A 13,510-nucleotide genomic window follows, 5' to 3' on the forward strand; every position below is an offset into this window, starting at 1 on the left:
GCAAGAAATTGCTAAGAAATTGAAGATTTCATACAACGGTGTGTACTACTCCCTTCAGAGGACAGCACAAACAGGCTCTAACCAGAGTAGAAAAAGAAGTGGGAGGCCGCGTTGCACAACTAAGCAAGAAGATAAGCACATTAGAGTCTCTAGTTTGAGAAACAGACGCCTCACAGGTCCCCAACTGGCATCTTCATTAAATAGTACCCGCAAAGCACCAGTGTCAACATCTACAGTGAAGAGGCATCTGCGGGATTTTGGGCTTCAGGGCAGAGTGGCAAAGAAAAAGCCATATCTGAGACTGACCAATAAAAGAAAAAGATTAAGATGGGCAAAAGAACACAGACATTGGACAGAGAAAGACTGGAAAAAAGTGTTGTGGATGGATATATCCAAGTTTGGGGTGTTTGGATCACGAAGAAGAACGTTTGTGAGACGCAGAACAAATGAAAAGATGCTGGAAGAATGCCTGACGCCATCTGTTAAGCATTGTGGAGGTAATGTGATGATCTGGGGTTGCTTTGGTGCTGGTAAGGTGGGAGATTTGTACAGGGTACAAGGGATTCTGAATAAGGAAGGCTATCACTCAATTTTGCAACGCCATGCCATACCCAGTGGACAGCGCTTGATTGGAGCCAATTTCATCCTACAACAGGACAATGACCCTAAACACACCTCCAAATTGTGCAAGAACTATTTACAGCAGAAGCAGCAGCTGGTATTCTATCATAGGGAATGGAGTGGCCAGCGCAGTCTCCAGATCTGAACCCCATTGAGCTTTTGTGGGAGCAGCTTGACCGTATGGTACGCCAGAAGTGCCCATCCAACCAATCCAACTTGTGGGAGCTGCTTCTAGAAGCGTGGGGTGCAAAAGGTGTGCAATGCTGTAATTGCTGCAAAAGGTGGATTCTTTGACGAAAGCAAAGTTTGATGTAAAAACAATGTTATTCCAAATGCAAATTATTATTTCTAACCTTGTCAATGTCTTGACTCTATTTTCTATTCATTTCACAACGTATGGTGGTGAAGAAGTGTGACTTTTCATGGAAAACACAAAATTGTTTGGGTGACCCCAAACTTTTGAATGGTAGTGTATATATATATATATATATATATATATATATATATATATATATATATATATATATACATTGGGAAAGTTGAGTGATTTTAACTTTTATTGGGGGAGGGGCTATGGCATGTTTTTAAAATCTTTTTTTATTTTACACTTTTTAAGTCCCAAAAGGCAACTATTACATTCATTTATTACATTACATACACTGATCAATGCTATGCCATAACATTGCATTGATCAGTGTAACCTTTGATTATTGCATAGAGCAGGCCTGTGGAAGACTCTATGCCATGATCATCGAGCTGACAGCACAGAGCCGCGATATTCTTTTGATCAGCCAAACTCATTACAGGTGGCAGGTTCAGACAACTTTAAAATAGGATGTATTGACCCCTTTAGGGCTCTGTTACACAGGGTAATTTTTGCCTGAATGTAATAAAGGTCCCCCATATACTTACACCTTACACTTTTGTCACCCATTCCCGCTGCTTGTGGCTGGTTCACCTGTCAGCATAGAGGTCGGGCTCGACGGGAAATCACTGTCCCAACCACTTTGTTCTGGGAAAGATAAGCCACAGCTCTCAGCTTAGCCATGCCTATTGTTCCTGTGTATTGGGAGAGATAACTGATAGCTTAACAATCGTTCAGCCATCAGATATTGAAGCCATCTTAACAGGCCCTTAACACACAATCAGTTGATGAACAATCAGTCATTTGTTGGCTAATAGCTTCTTTACAGCTGGATAAAAAAACATCCTTTAAGGGTCACACATTGCCCATGTAATACCTGGTGTATGGTTAACAGTGATGGAAGTAAAGGGCTGCTCTTCTTTAGATAAATTACATACCGTAGTGCTCAGTATTTTTTCAGCAACAAGGCAGGTTATCACAATGGTTGCACCACTAGGTTAAAATGATGCAAAAGAAGGTTAAAAAAGGTCCTGCTCCGCATATAACAGTCATCAGGGGTGGATTAACTCTACCATAGGCTGATTACCAATCCTGGGCCCCCCTACTCTACTGTACATATCGCAGTACTAGTGTGGTGTTCATAGTACAGGATAGATAATGTCATGCTGCCCTGATCTGTGCAAAATCATGGTAAAAAAGCATAACATTTTTTCTAATCATGGCAAAACTGTATCCAGGGACAATACTCCAATGAAAGTATAAGTCTGTTTGGGTGACCATGGGCCCCCAGGAGCTCAGGGCCCCGGGCTACCGCCCAAAAAGGACCTATTATAATCCACTACTGACAGTCATAGAATTTACCATTCACTATCTAAAGATTGATTATATTACATAACACTTTCCAGTGACAATCAAAAAATCAATGCAAGGTGTAATCTTTGTGCTGCCCTGTCTGCATGATAGTCAAGCCTTAAACTTCTCGTATTATGCACAGGTCTGCCCATGTAATATAAAGCTGAAAAAGAGGGGGGGGGGCACTTAATAATAAATTACAAGTACACTGGTCTTAAATTAGGCCCCAACCAATTTACCTCACCAAATTTACACACCTCTTAGTAAACTGAGCGGGATCTGCGTCTGTTGCAGGGCAGGCACATAAATCTATACATGGTTTACACCTGTTTCTAGGCATACATCATAATAAATCAGTCGCATAGATATTGAAGCACACCTGTCATAAAAAAACTTTTGATATGTCACAGAAACATATGAATAGTTTTGATGGGTTGTGGTCTGTTCAGAGCAGACCGATCAGAATAATGAGCCAGAGGATGTACACACTTAGCACGTTCACTCTCGTTCCAAAAAAAAATCCACACCTACAGATTTTCCTGTAGATCTTCAGTGTGTTCATTGCAAATTTGACTTCCCTTTTAAAGTCAATGGAGAAAACCTGTCATCAATTTAGAGTGGACTTGTATATAATTTGACATGCAATAAATACATCTACACCACAGCTCAGTTACCACCTGCATTCTATTTAATTCTATTTTAATGCAAGTATTTTGTTGCGTTTTTCTCTTGAAGTTTCACCACCTCTTGCGTTTTCCAGATTTTTCTTTTAATCTAATGCAATACGCTCAGAATAAGGGTACTATTACACGGAACGATAATCGGCCGAATTGGCCCGATTCGGCCGATTATTGCTCTGTGTAATAAATGCAACGATCAGCCGATGACAACGATCATCGGCTGATCGTTGATATAGGTTAGACCCTATTTTCGCCGGGCGCCGACCGCGCACCGCTGCGTGTGAGGGTGGTATTACACGGGCCGAGCAGGGCCCGATAATACCTGTAAACGAGCAGCGATCTGATATTACACGGCCCGATAATCGTTTGACAAGAGCTGCAAGGACATCGTTACCGATGTCCTTGCAGCCCTTGCTAAACTGGCATACATTACCCATCCACGTTCCAGGGTTGCTCCTGCCGTCCGCTTCTCCCGGGGTCCCGTGCGCGCTCTAGCTTCACAGAGGCCTGTCAGCTGATAGGCCGCTCAGCCAATCACAGGCCGCTGCGGTCCCGGCCTGTGATTGGCTGAGCGGCCTACCAGCTGACAGGCCGCTATGAAGCTAGAGCGCGCACGGGACCCGGGGTGAAGCGGACGGCAGGAGCAGCCCTGGAACGTGGATGGGTAATGTATGCCAGTTTAGCATCGGTAACAATGTCCTTGCAGCTCTTGTCAAACGATTATCGGGCCGTGTAATAGGCCCAGTAAACGAGCAACGATCTAGCAGATCGCTGCTCGTTTACAGGTATTATAGGGCCCTGCTCGGCCCGTGTAATACCACCCTAAGAAACATGACTATTTTTTTACGTGGTGTACTTTTCAAATTCAAATCATATATTATGTTGGTGTTGGAACATTGATGTGTATTTCCCACTGAAATCAATAGGATGCATATGTTAGACCCAGGATATGTTACATACTAAAATAAACTTTATGTGAACTTACCCTATAGAAGAGAATATTAAAAGTATTAAAAAGATGAAGAAAGCACAATGATTAGTGTTGAGCGGACCTGTCAAACAGTTTGGGTTTGGCAACATTCCCCGATCCCAAACACTCAGTGTTTGATTCTCTGTGGCTGCAAAAGTTGGATGCCGCCCTAGGAAGCCCTGGAAAACATGGATACAGCCATAGGCCATAGGCTGTATCCATGTTTCCTGGCAGCCTAGGGCGGCATTCAACTGCTGCAGATGTGAGGAATCAAATGCCAGCCGTTCAGGATCGGGGGAACGTTGCCAAACCCAGTTTGAAAGGTCCGCTCAACACTGACAATGATATCATGTGGCAGAACCTCTGCAGGAGTGTGATTAAGTTCCCTTCTAGCCACAAAACCAGATTACATTAGAGCCCAGGGAGATCAATAAGGACCCTGACCTTGTCTATGACCAGGATATAATGCCCATTCCTGCATGTAACTCATGGACACTATGGAACTGTCACTTTAAGTTTTACTATATGACATCTAGAAAAAACTACTTTATAAACTATTTCTTAACTTATCTGTAGTGCAGTTAAAGGCAGCAGGGTGAGTCGTCCTATCTCTCAGCTCTCTATAGTGTACATGCTACACGGAAGGTCAGATATCCTAATCTTCATGATGCAGAAGAGCGCTGTATCTCATGATAGTGACACGTGTATAGTTCAAGGACATAAGTCACACATTACAATGTAGTAACTTCTTCCGGGCATAACACAGACATAACTATATATTTCTATACATAACATTTGAGCCTATGGACGTCCACCGACAACCCCAGCCTGATAATCTTCCAGGATATTGTGATCAGCGGAGACACATTCTTTTCTTTTGGGTAACAACACACCATGCAGTTGTGTTGCAGTTGGCCATATGTAAGTAAGATGTTAAGTCTGAGCTCATACTGTGTTTTTTGCAATCCATGCTTTTTGTCCTTTTTTTAACATTCGTTTTTAGGGTATATTCACACGAATGGACTTTTTTTTATAATGGAAGTCACTGGAAAAACGGATCAAAACGGATGCACACAAATGCATCAGTTTTTTTAAATCCGTTCTTCCTTTTTTTCTAAAAAAACCAAACAAAAAACAGATGAAAAAAAATGCATTGCAAAAACGCAGTGTGAACCCAGCCTAACCAGCTATCTTTTCCAGTTTTAGCCATTTAGCAATGAAGCTAGGTTCACACTGTGTAGAAATTACGTCCGTCTTTCATAATAATGGCAGTCATCGCGCAAATAATGTCTGCGGTTTTACATGTTCATCCGGTCCATACTGCATTATCGGCTGGATCTATTAACCATTGATTTCCAGGAACACTACGACCGCAAGACAGCCACATGTTGCGTGAACTGTCAATTATTCTCGGCCGCTGTTTGGAGACAATGGCGGCCGTTCTTGTCTTAAAAAATACACTGTGTGAACATAGCCTTATGGTGTAAATCCTCTTAACAGCATTTCAAGAGTGCTTACTGCATATGTCCAACTGCAATGCACAACCGCATTGTGTTTTTTCCTTTAGGGTACAAACACACTGGGCGAATCAGCAGAAGATTTCTCTTAATGGCAGACAAACTTGCAGCGGGATATCCACTGCGGAAGTTTGTCAGCAGCCCACCCCGTTAACCCCCGGCCGCCGGAGCGTATGCATCACCTGGTCCCCGCTCCGGCTTGATTTGGGGCCCCCGGCGACTTCACGTCCCGCTCAGCCAATCAGTGCGCTGTGGCGGGGCAGGGAACTGATTGGCCGAGCGGGACCTGCCGGGAACCCCGAAGATCAGCAAGCACCAGATGACCAGACATCCTATGTCTATGACTACTCCTTAAAGGAGTTATTGAGGATTAGAAAAACACAGCTACATAGGAATGCATACATAAGCTTTTAAGGCTGTGCATTTTGTATATGCAGTTTGGGTAGAAATGGTGCTGGGAACTTTCTTCTCTATTGGTGGTGCAGTTATATGAAGATAATAGGGGCTCCCATGATCATCTAGCAGCCACCCCTCACTAGGACCATTCACAAAAAGTTCATCATAAACAATCCCTTAAATACTAAGTAACAAGAGTATAACATAACATAATGGTATTTTTCATTTAGCTATGCATTACTTAGCACTTACCATTGTGCTCGGCATACCCCCATTTGTTCATCCTTCTGCTTCTTGGTAACTGCACAGAGTTTTGTTGGAGCAGGAATAAAGTCTAGTGGGGCACTTCAATCACTTGATCCTATTTGCTAAGCTGAATTCCTCACTGGAGAGGTCAGAGATGTCTGCAAGTAACACTTGCTCCTCTTGCAGGCAGGTCCCCTTCTCAGCAGGCTGGTGAGAAGGTAGTGACTTTCTTAACATGCAGCAATGGTTTATCCATGTCAGTGTGTCGGATCCTGCCCATTGCTTTTACTGTACGTCAATCCATTGAGCCTAAAGAGATAAGGACCGGGAAGTGGTTTCAGCAGAAAAAAATGAAGAAATGACATGACTACGTTCAATAAGTAACTGGGCTCATTTAATCCTCCATACATTTACTATATATATATATATATATATATATATATATATATACACACACACAATGCTACCTTGGTATAAGAGTAACTTGGTCTAAGAGCGTTTTGCAAAATTGTAACTTGTTTAAAAGCATTGCTTTGGTTTAAGAGCTCCCTGTACTGGGTGGGAGCACGAGTGGGGAAGGGGCATGGTCTACATAGTGGGGTCTACAGCCCTGTACTTCCTGACCCAGGAAGTCTCCCTCACCATCCAAATCATAGCAGATCCACTTCAGACTGGGGCTTGCATCAGGGGACAGGACTGTAGGGGTAATCTCTCCATAGCTGTGACCCTTCTCTCACCGGACAGAGAGTGCTGCATGTATGTGCCCACATCTGCCCTGCTCATTCCTTCATGCTTCCTGCTCTCTCTGTCAGACCTTGTGTTTTCCATTCTCTCCATTCATGCTATAATGTGCCTGCACTTACACTCAGCCATTCACACTGCTGTATAGAAAAGTTTCTGTCACTGTCCTCCTGCACAATTTTGTGATTCTCACTTCCAGATTGGTCCATGCTGAACACAACCCCTTCCTCATTGCTGTCATTTGACCACACAGATCTCTGGCAGCAGCCCTGCTTCTCTAGTTTAGCCTGTTGTACTGCACTCCTGAATTATGGGGTACTGCACCTCTATTTTCTTTCTACAAAATGCTGTTTTTTCATTCTTATGCACTTACTATACATTATACACCACATGTTCCTTAGCCATACTCTACAGTAACTTATAATATAACATATTCAGCTTTCTAAATATTTGTTTTACCAGTTATTCAGAATAAAAAAATAACTATTTTGGGGGTGTGGAACCATTTTTCTGCATTTCAATGATTCCTTATGGGAAAATTTGCTTTGGTTTAAGAGTGGATTTGGATTACAAGCACAATCCCGGAATGAAATATGCTCTTAATCCACGGCACCACTATATATATATATATATATATATATATATATATATATATATGATATAATTATATAAGTATAATATCCAAATTTAACTGTACGTCCTCGTGCGGGCGTTCAGAGCGGGGCCGCACGGCGACCCCGCTCTGAACCACCGCGATCCCAGGTGCCGCATGTAGCCCGGGATCGTGGCTATTAGCGGGCACGGTCCGATCGCCGTGCCCGCGAATTAGATAATCGGAGGCAGCTGTCAAAGATGACAGCTGCCTCCGATTACCGGACTCAGCCTTTCCCTGGTGTCTAGTGGAGGAGATCGCTCCTCTGGGACGTTGTCCCGGAGGAGCGATCTCCGTTACTGAAGCCGGCCGGGGACCGCTCCAAGATGGCGCCGCCCCCGGCTCGGCACTCGTTTGTTTTCAGCTGCAGCAGCCGAAAGCAAACGAGTGCCGATCTCATTGATCTTTGCTGTATAACTATACAGCAAATATCTCAATGAGAGATTAAAGTGTATATACTAGAAGTCCCCCAGGGGGGAATAACCCTAACCCCAGGGGGGCTTCTAGTATAAGTGTAAAAAAAAAAAATAAAGTGTTGTTATCAATAAAAAGCCCCCTCCCCTAATAAAAGTTTGAATCACCCCCCTTTTCCCAGGTTATAAATAAAAGTAAATAAATAAATAAATAAACATGTTTGCTATCGCCGCGTGCGTAATCGCCCCAACTATTAATTAATCACATTCCTGATCTCACACGGTAAACGGCGTAAGCGCAAAAATATCCCAAAGTTTTTCCATAGGACACACAGCGTAAAAACACAGCCCCCCCAAAGAAAAAGAATTGTGGTTTTTTTTCAATTTCACTGCGCATATAATTTTTTTCTGGTTTCGCAGCATATTTTATGCAAAAGTTCAGCCTGTCATTGCAAAGTACAATTAGAGATGCAAAAAATAAGGGCTCATGTGGGTCTGTAGGTGTAAAAATGCAAGTGCTATGGCCTTTTAAGCACAAGGAGGAAAAAACGAAAACGCAAAAACGAAAATTAGCCTGGTCCCGAAGGGGTTAAGGTACATGGGGCCTCCAATTTTAAATAAAAATCTAATTACCGCTAGCTAGGGGTGTACAATAATAAAATGCTGATGTCACGACCCGACTCACAGAGCTGTGCGGGCTGTGGCTGCTGGAGAGGATGATGGCAGAGGGATGCTCAGTGTCCCTCCAGTGCTCTGTGTCCCTCAGTGTCTCCCTGCCATCATCCTCTCCAGCAGCCACAGCCCGCACAGCTCTGGGAGTCGGGTCGTGACATCACCATGTTATCCAGGAAGTGACATCAGCATGTTATCCAGGAAGTGACATCACCATGTTATCCAGGAAGTGGAGCCTTGATGCAGTAGTAAGTGCAGGGAAAAAAGTACTTTATAAGCATTTCCCGTAATAAGTGTATATTAGTGATTTGTATAACTTTTGGGGGGGCAATACAATGCTTAAATAAAAATGTTTTGCTGGACTTCTTTAATCTAAAAGGACCAGTTGCCACCAGCTCCAAACAGTGTTGCCCCCTAGACATGCATGAAGTCTAACAATCATGCCCTTTCCATAGGTACAGCTGGTGTTGGTCATGATATAGGAATGCCCTGTTTGGTCCTTGTGCACATTTATAATTTTGTTAGTCATATCTCAAACACAACTGCTACCATATCCCCTGTAGGAGTATATAGCGTAGGCTGCATCCTCCTATTTAATATATCTACTTCACAGAACTGAATTTAATGGTGTACCTTCCTAAACCCCTAGGCAAACCCCTGTTTCCCTATATAACCCCCCCCCCACACACACACACACACACACACTCTGAAGGGTCATAGATGTATTGCTGATTCATACAAAGCATTTTCTCCTTTTACATCTATGAGTCATGTGAACGCAGGATGGTAGAAAATCCTGAAACTATGGAGGGGTGAGGGGTTTAGCTAAAAAAAAGTCATACAACGAGAGCTTTCAGCTACTGCCATGTGACTTCTCGTGTACGAATGAGTAGTTCACATTAAGCACATTCATTAGATTTATGCCCGTTGTTTCTGAAAACAATATATATTTTTTTCATTTCTGGGGTTTACATTAGATCCAATTGGAGTATCTTTCTGTTAGACCTATTCTCTATTGAAGGGGGTTTTCCAGCAACATAATCCTATACATGTAAATCACATATGCCAATATAATGGTTTTTAGGCCTATGTATATAGGCAGTCAACTGTCCATCAGCAGCTGGAGAGCGGGGGGAGGGGTACGCAAAGTGTAAAAGGGCCTTTACTGTCCATTAACGTAAAAGGGAATTCCGTTAACCTCTGACTAAAGGGGTTCTCTCAAGATGAAAAGTTGTCTTCTATCCACAGGATTAGCGATAGCTAGCTTAACCCCTTAAAGTGTACCTGTCGTATAATTATTATTATTCTTTTTTTGCAGAAATAGTACAGGAGATTTTTTAAAAAAACTTTGTAATTGGGTTTATTAGCCGAAAAATGCATTTTTATCATGAGAAAGCAGTTTAAAGTCTATATAGGGAAGGGGGGAGATGAGGCACCAAAACAGGACAACAAAGAGTTAATTTACACTGAAGTCAGCACTGACCTCTCCGACCTCTGAATAGAAGCTTTAACATAGCTCCCGCTGTGTAATCCTTTGTTCTCTGCTCTCTGCTGCCAACTAATCTCCGTCCTTCCTCCTCCCTCCTCCCCTCTTCATAGAATAGACAGGGGGAACGTCTGATGCAACGAGACATGATTTCCTGATAATGAGCAGTGAATGAGAGAGAGGAAGAAGGTGGGGACCTGGGGAAAGTCTTTTTGAATGCAGATAATTGTATATTTGCCTAATAAACCCAATTACAAAGTTTATTAAAATCGCCAGTACTATTGATTTCTACAAAAAACAAAAACAAAAAAACCCGAAAGTGACACTTTAACCCCTTCGTGCTGCAGCTAGTTTGGGCGGCATAACGCATAAATTTCCATATTGAATCAATGATAACAGCAGCCTGCACATTGATTGAATTCTCACCACAGGATTGGTAGATTGGTAAGTAATAGCTCCAGGCGTCACAGCCATATCAGACCAGAGCAACACCACCACACCAGACCTGATCATACCTACCCCCCAACCCCCCTCAAAAAGACATCAGATTTACTGGCGAGTCTGATGGGGAGGTGAGAGACTAAAAAAATAAAAACAAAAAAAAAGTTGTTACCTTCCTCCTGCTCCCTGGTGCTGCCCCCCTGCAAGGTGCTGCCCTAGGCACCGGATCACGGGTGCCTAGTGGTAAATACGGCCCTGCCCTCAAAGAATTCATCTTGGGGTGTGGTGAACATTTTGACTAGGGATGGTCCGAACTGAGTTCGGTTCAGGTTCGTACGAACCCAAACCCTCGGTAATGATCCCCACTGTCTGCCCGCTCCGTGGAGCGAGCAGATCCAGCGGGAGGACCGCCTGGAAAACTGGGATACAGCCATAGCCATAGGCAATAGATCAATGAGATAGGCGATCTATTGCTCTGGCTTGCTGCAGCCAGGAACAATAAATCGCAGAGCCGGGATCGGGGCCATTACAAAGCAGACCCACGGCCGGAGCAGATGCGGGGACCGCTCCTCCGCGATCGCGTCGCAGGGGGGCGATCCCCCCACTAGGCATGGGAAAAACGGCCTTTAAAAAGCGGATGTCGACTTTGACAGCTGCATTTAAATGGCTAATTAGCGGCCACGGCAATCAGACTGCGCTCACTAACTGCAGATAGCACCCGGGATTGCGGCGGTTCAGAGAGGGGTTAGAGATGAAGACAGTTCTCTGGCATCTACAGCAGGCAGTACAGACCCCAGTGCACAGTGTCTCTGTCCCATAGAGGCTTTTTGTTTGTGTTTGTAGTGAAAGCATTTGATCCTCTCCATGAGATCAGGTTTAGAGACGCGGCTGAGTATTTATATTAGGCTGGATATTTTGCTTGTACATCGAGATTGTTACCGACTTGCAAAATAAATATTTTCAATAAGTGCTTGTAATGGGATCCTTCATAAGATGGGATGTTTAACTATTAACTACAATGATGTTTTCATTCTGGGAAATAAAAAGCTAAGTATGTGTACCGAGTTTTGGAAACACTTAAAAGTTTTCTGGGTTTAACAAAAAATTTGCCAGGATAAAAACAATGGGGGAAAAAATCCTTATACTCACCTCATCAGTCACTCCCACTGCTGCTTCAGGGTCCCCCGTAGAAGTGCCCCAGGAACATCACTGTACACTGTACATGGAACCCGCAAGCTCTATAATGTTTTCTGGGGTGACAGATTTTCTCCAGGATTATCTAGAGAGAAGAAAAAGTCCTACCTCTTCTGCTCCCTCTGACTGTCTCTGGTGATAACTTCCACAGAGGAGAGGAGGGAGGGAGTATGTTGCTGGCACTGTGTGCGGGTGATACCACGCCCACATGTAATGTCCAATAGCTGTTTTATGGCGCTGCAACACTGGTAACATCGGCCAGCTATTGATCAGTGGTGGCAACATACCTCCGTCCCCTCTCGTCTGTTATCAGCAGAGATGGTCAGAGGGAGGGAGTAGAGTGCTGGACAGCAGAAGAGGTAGGACTTTTTCTGCAATCAATAGCAGCTCGCAGTTTCCAAAGATTTTTTTTTTTTGCAAATTCTCTACAGGTCCTATCCACTTTGCTGCTCCTATAATATAATGCATCTGTCTTTTTTATATCACAGAAAGTGATGCCATACGACTAAAGCCCTGATTTCAGGGAGCAAACGAGTGCCAACCTGACAGGTCAGTGCTTGATTGCTCCTCGTTCCCCGCTTGCTGCCTACAATATTACACACGCTGACAGCAAGTGGTTAAGTGTGGGGGCGCGAGGGATAAAAGCCTCGCTCTGTGAAATAAGAGCAGCGGCAGTAGACCACCGCTATCTCCTATGGGCTCCTCGGACAATCTAATTGTCCAGGGAGCCCATAGGAGATAGCGGCGGTCTGCTGACATCAGATTGTTGCTATCCTAATCGTTTGTCTTTCAACATGTTGAAAAACAACAGAAGGCAACGATCAGCCGACATTGTGCATGTCGGCTGATGGTTGCCTTTTATTACAGGAAGCAATAATCGCTCCTAATGGGCGTTAATTGGCCAAATATGACCGATAGTCACTTTGTGTAATAGGGCCTTAAGCTATACCATCACTTTCCAATTGGTGGGGGTTTGACCATTAAAGTGATGCTGTCACCCCCTTTTTGCATTCTGACATCTCTACACAGGTGTAAAAGGTAAATTTAGCAGTTTTCATACCTTATTTTATGTCATTCGTCATGGTGCTTGTTCAAGTAAAAAGTGATCTTTTTGCAACTGCAGATTGAGCTAAGTGGGCAGCAACAGCGCCACTTAGTCCCGCTCACAGCACAACAGTTGACCCCGCCCCCTGGATGCCCATTAGTATGGGCCGACCTAGAGGGGGTGGGGCCTAGACCTTTAGGCCAGCCTGTCCCAATGGGTGACGAGGGGGCGGGGCCTATGTTGCTATGAAGTCATGGAGGGGCGGGGCCAACAGTGGCGCTGTGGGCGGGACTAAGTGGCGCTGTTGCCGTGAAGCACAATCTGCAGTTGATAAAAAAATCACTTTTTACTTGAACAAGCACCATGACGTATGATATAAAATAAGGTATGGTAACTGCTAAATTAACCCTTTACACCTGTTTAGAGAAGTCAGAATGCAAAAAGGGGGCGACAGTGTCACTTTAAAGGGGTACAGTGAAAAGCTTTTTCCCAGTAATTGAAACACATTACAAAGTTATATAACTTTGCAATATGCTTCAATCACCTATCTGCCCCCATTGCCTATCTTTTTCCCCCTCAACCCCGCACCAGGAAGTGAAGTAAACTAATTCTTACCTAATGACTGTTGACGCCAGGCTGCTCTGTGGCAGCCATTTTGTGACAATGACATCATCAAGAGGGAGGCGGGTCTAAGCCCTGTTAGGCCAGCCTCCCTTTGT

The 13,510-nt window shown here is 43.9% G+C and overlaps 1 protein-coding gene across 3 annotated transcripts in view; it reads right to left on the reverse strand.

Annotated features, from left to right (window-relative positions):
- Positions 1 to 11,869, reverse strand: part of LOC138783132 (carbonic anhydrase 13-like) — a 51,855-nt gene extending 39,986 nt beyond the window's left edge. The window contains exons 1-2 of one of the 3 annotated variants that reach the window (XM_069957418.1): positions 11,855 to 11,869; positions 6,154 to 6,456 (exon numbers count right to left, since the gene is read on the reverse strand). In XM_069957418.1, the coding sequence (XP_069813519.1) occupies positions 6,154 to 6,184 (31 nt within the window). In that variant the 5' untranslated portion in view covers positions 6,185 to 6,456; positions 11,855 to 11,869. Of the gene's footprint in view, positions 1 to 2,717; positions 2,819 to 6,153; positions 6,457 to 11,701 lie in introns of those variants that run through there. The other 2 variants (XM_069957417.1, XM_069957419.1) reach the window with 2 other exon arrangements.
- Between the last annotated feature and the right edge of the window lie 1,641 nt (positions 11,870 to 13,510).

This window comes from Dendropsophus ebraccatus, chromosome 2, assembly GCF_027789765.1.
Source record: "Dendropsophus ebraccatus isolate aDenEbr1 chromosome 2, aDenEbr1.pat, whole genome shotgun sequence".
NCBI lineage: Eukaryota > Metazoa > Chordata > Amphibia > Anura > Hylidae > Dendropsophus > Dendropsophus ebraccatus.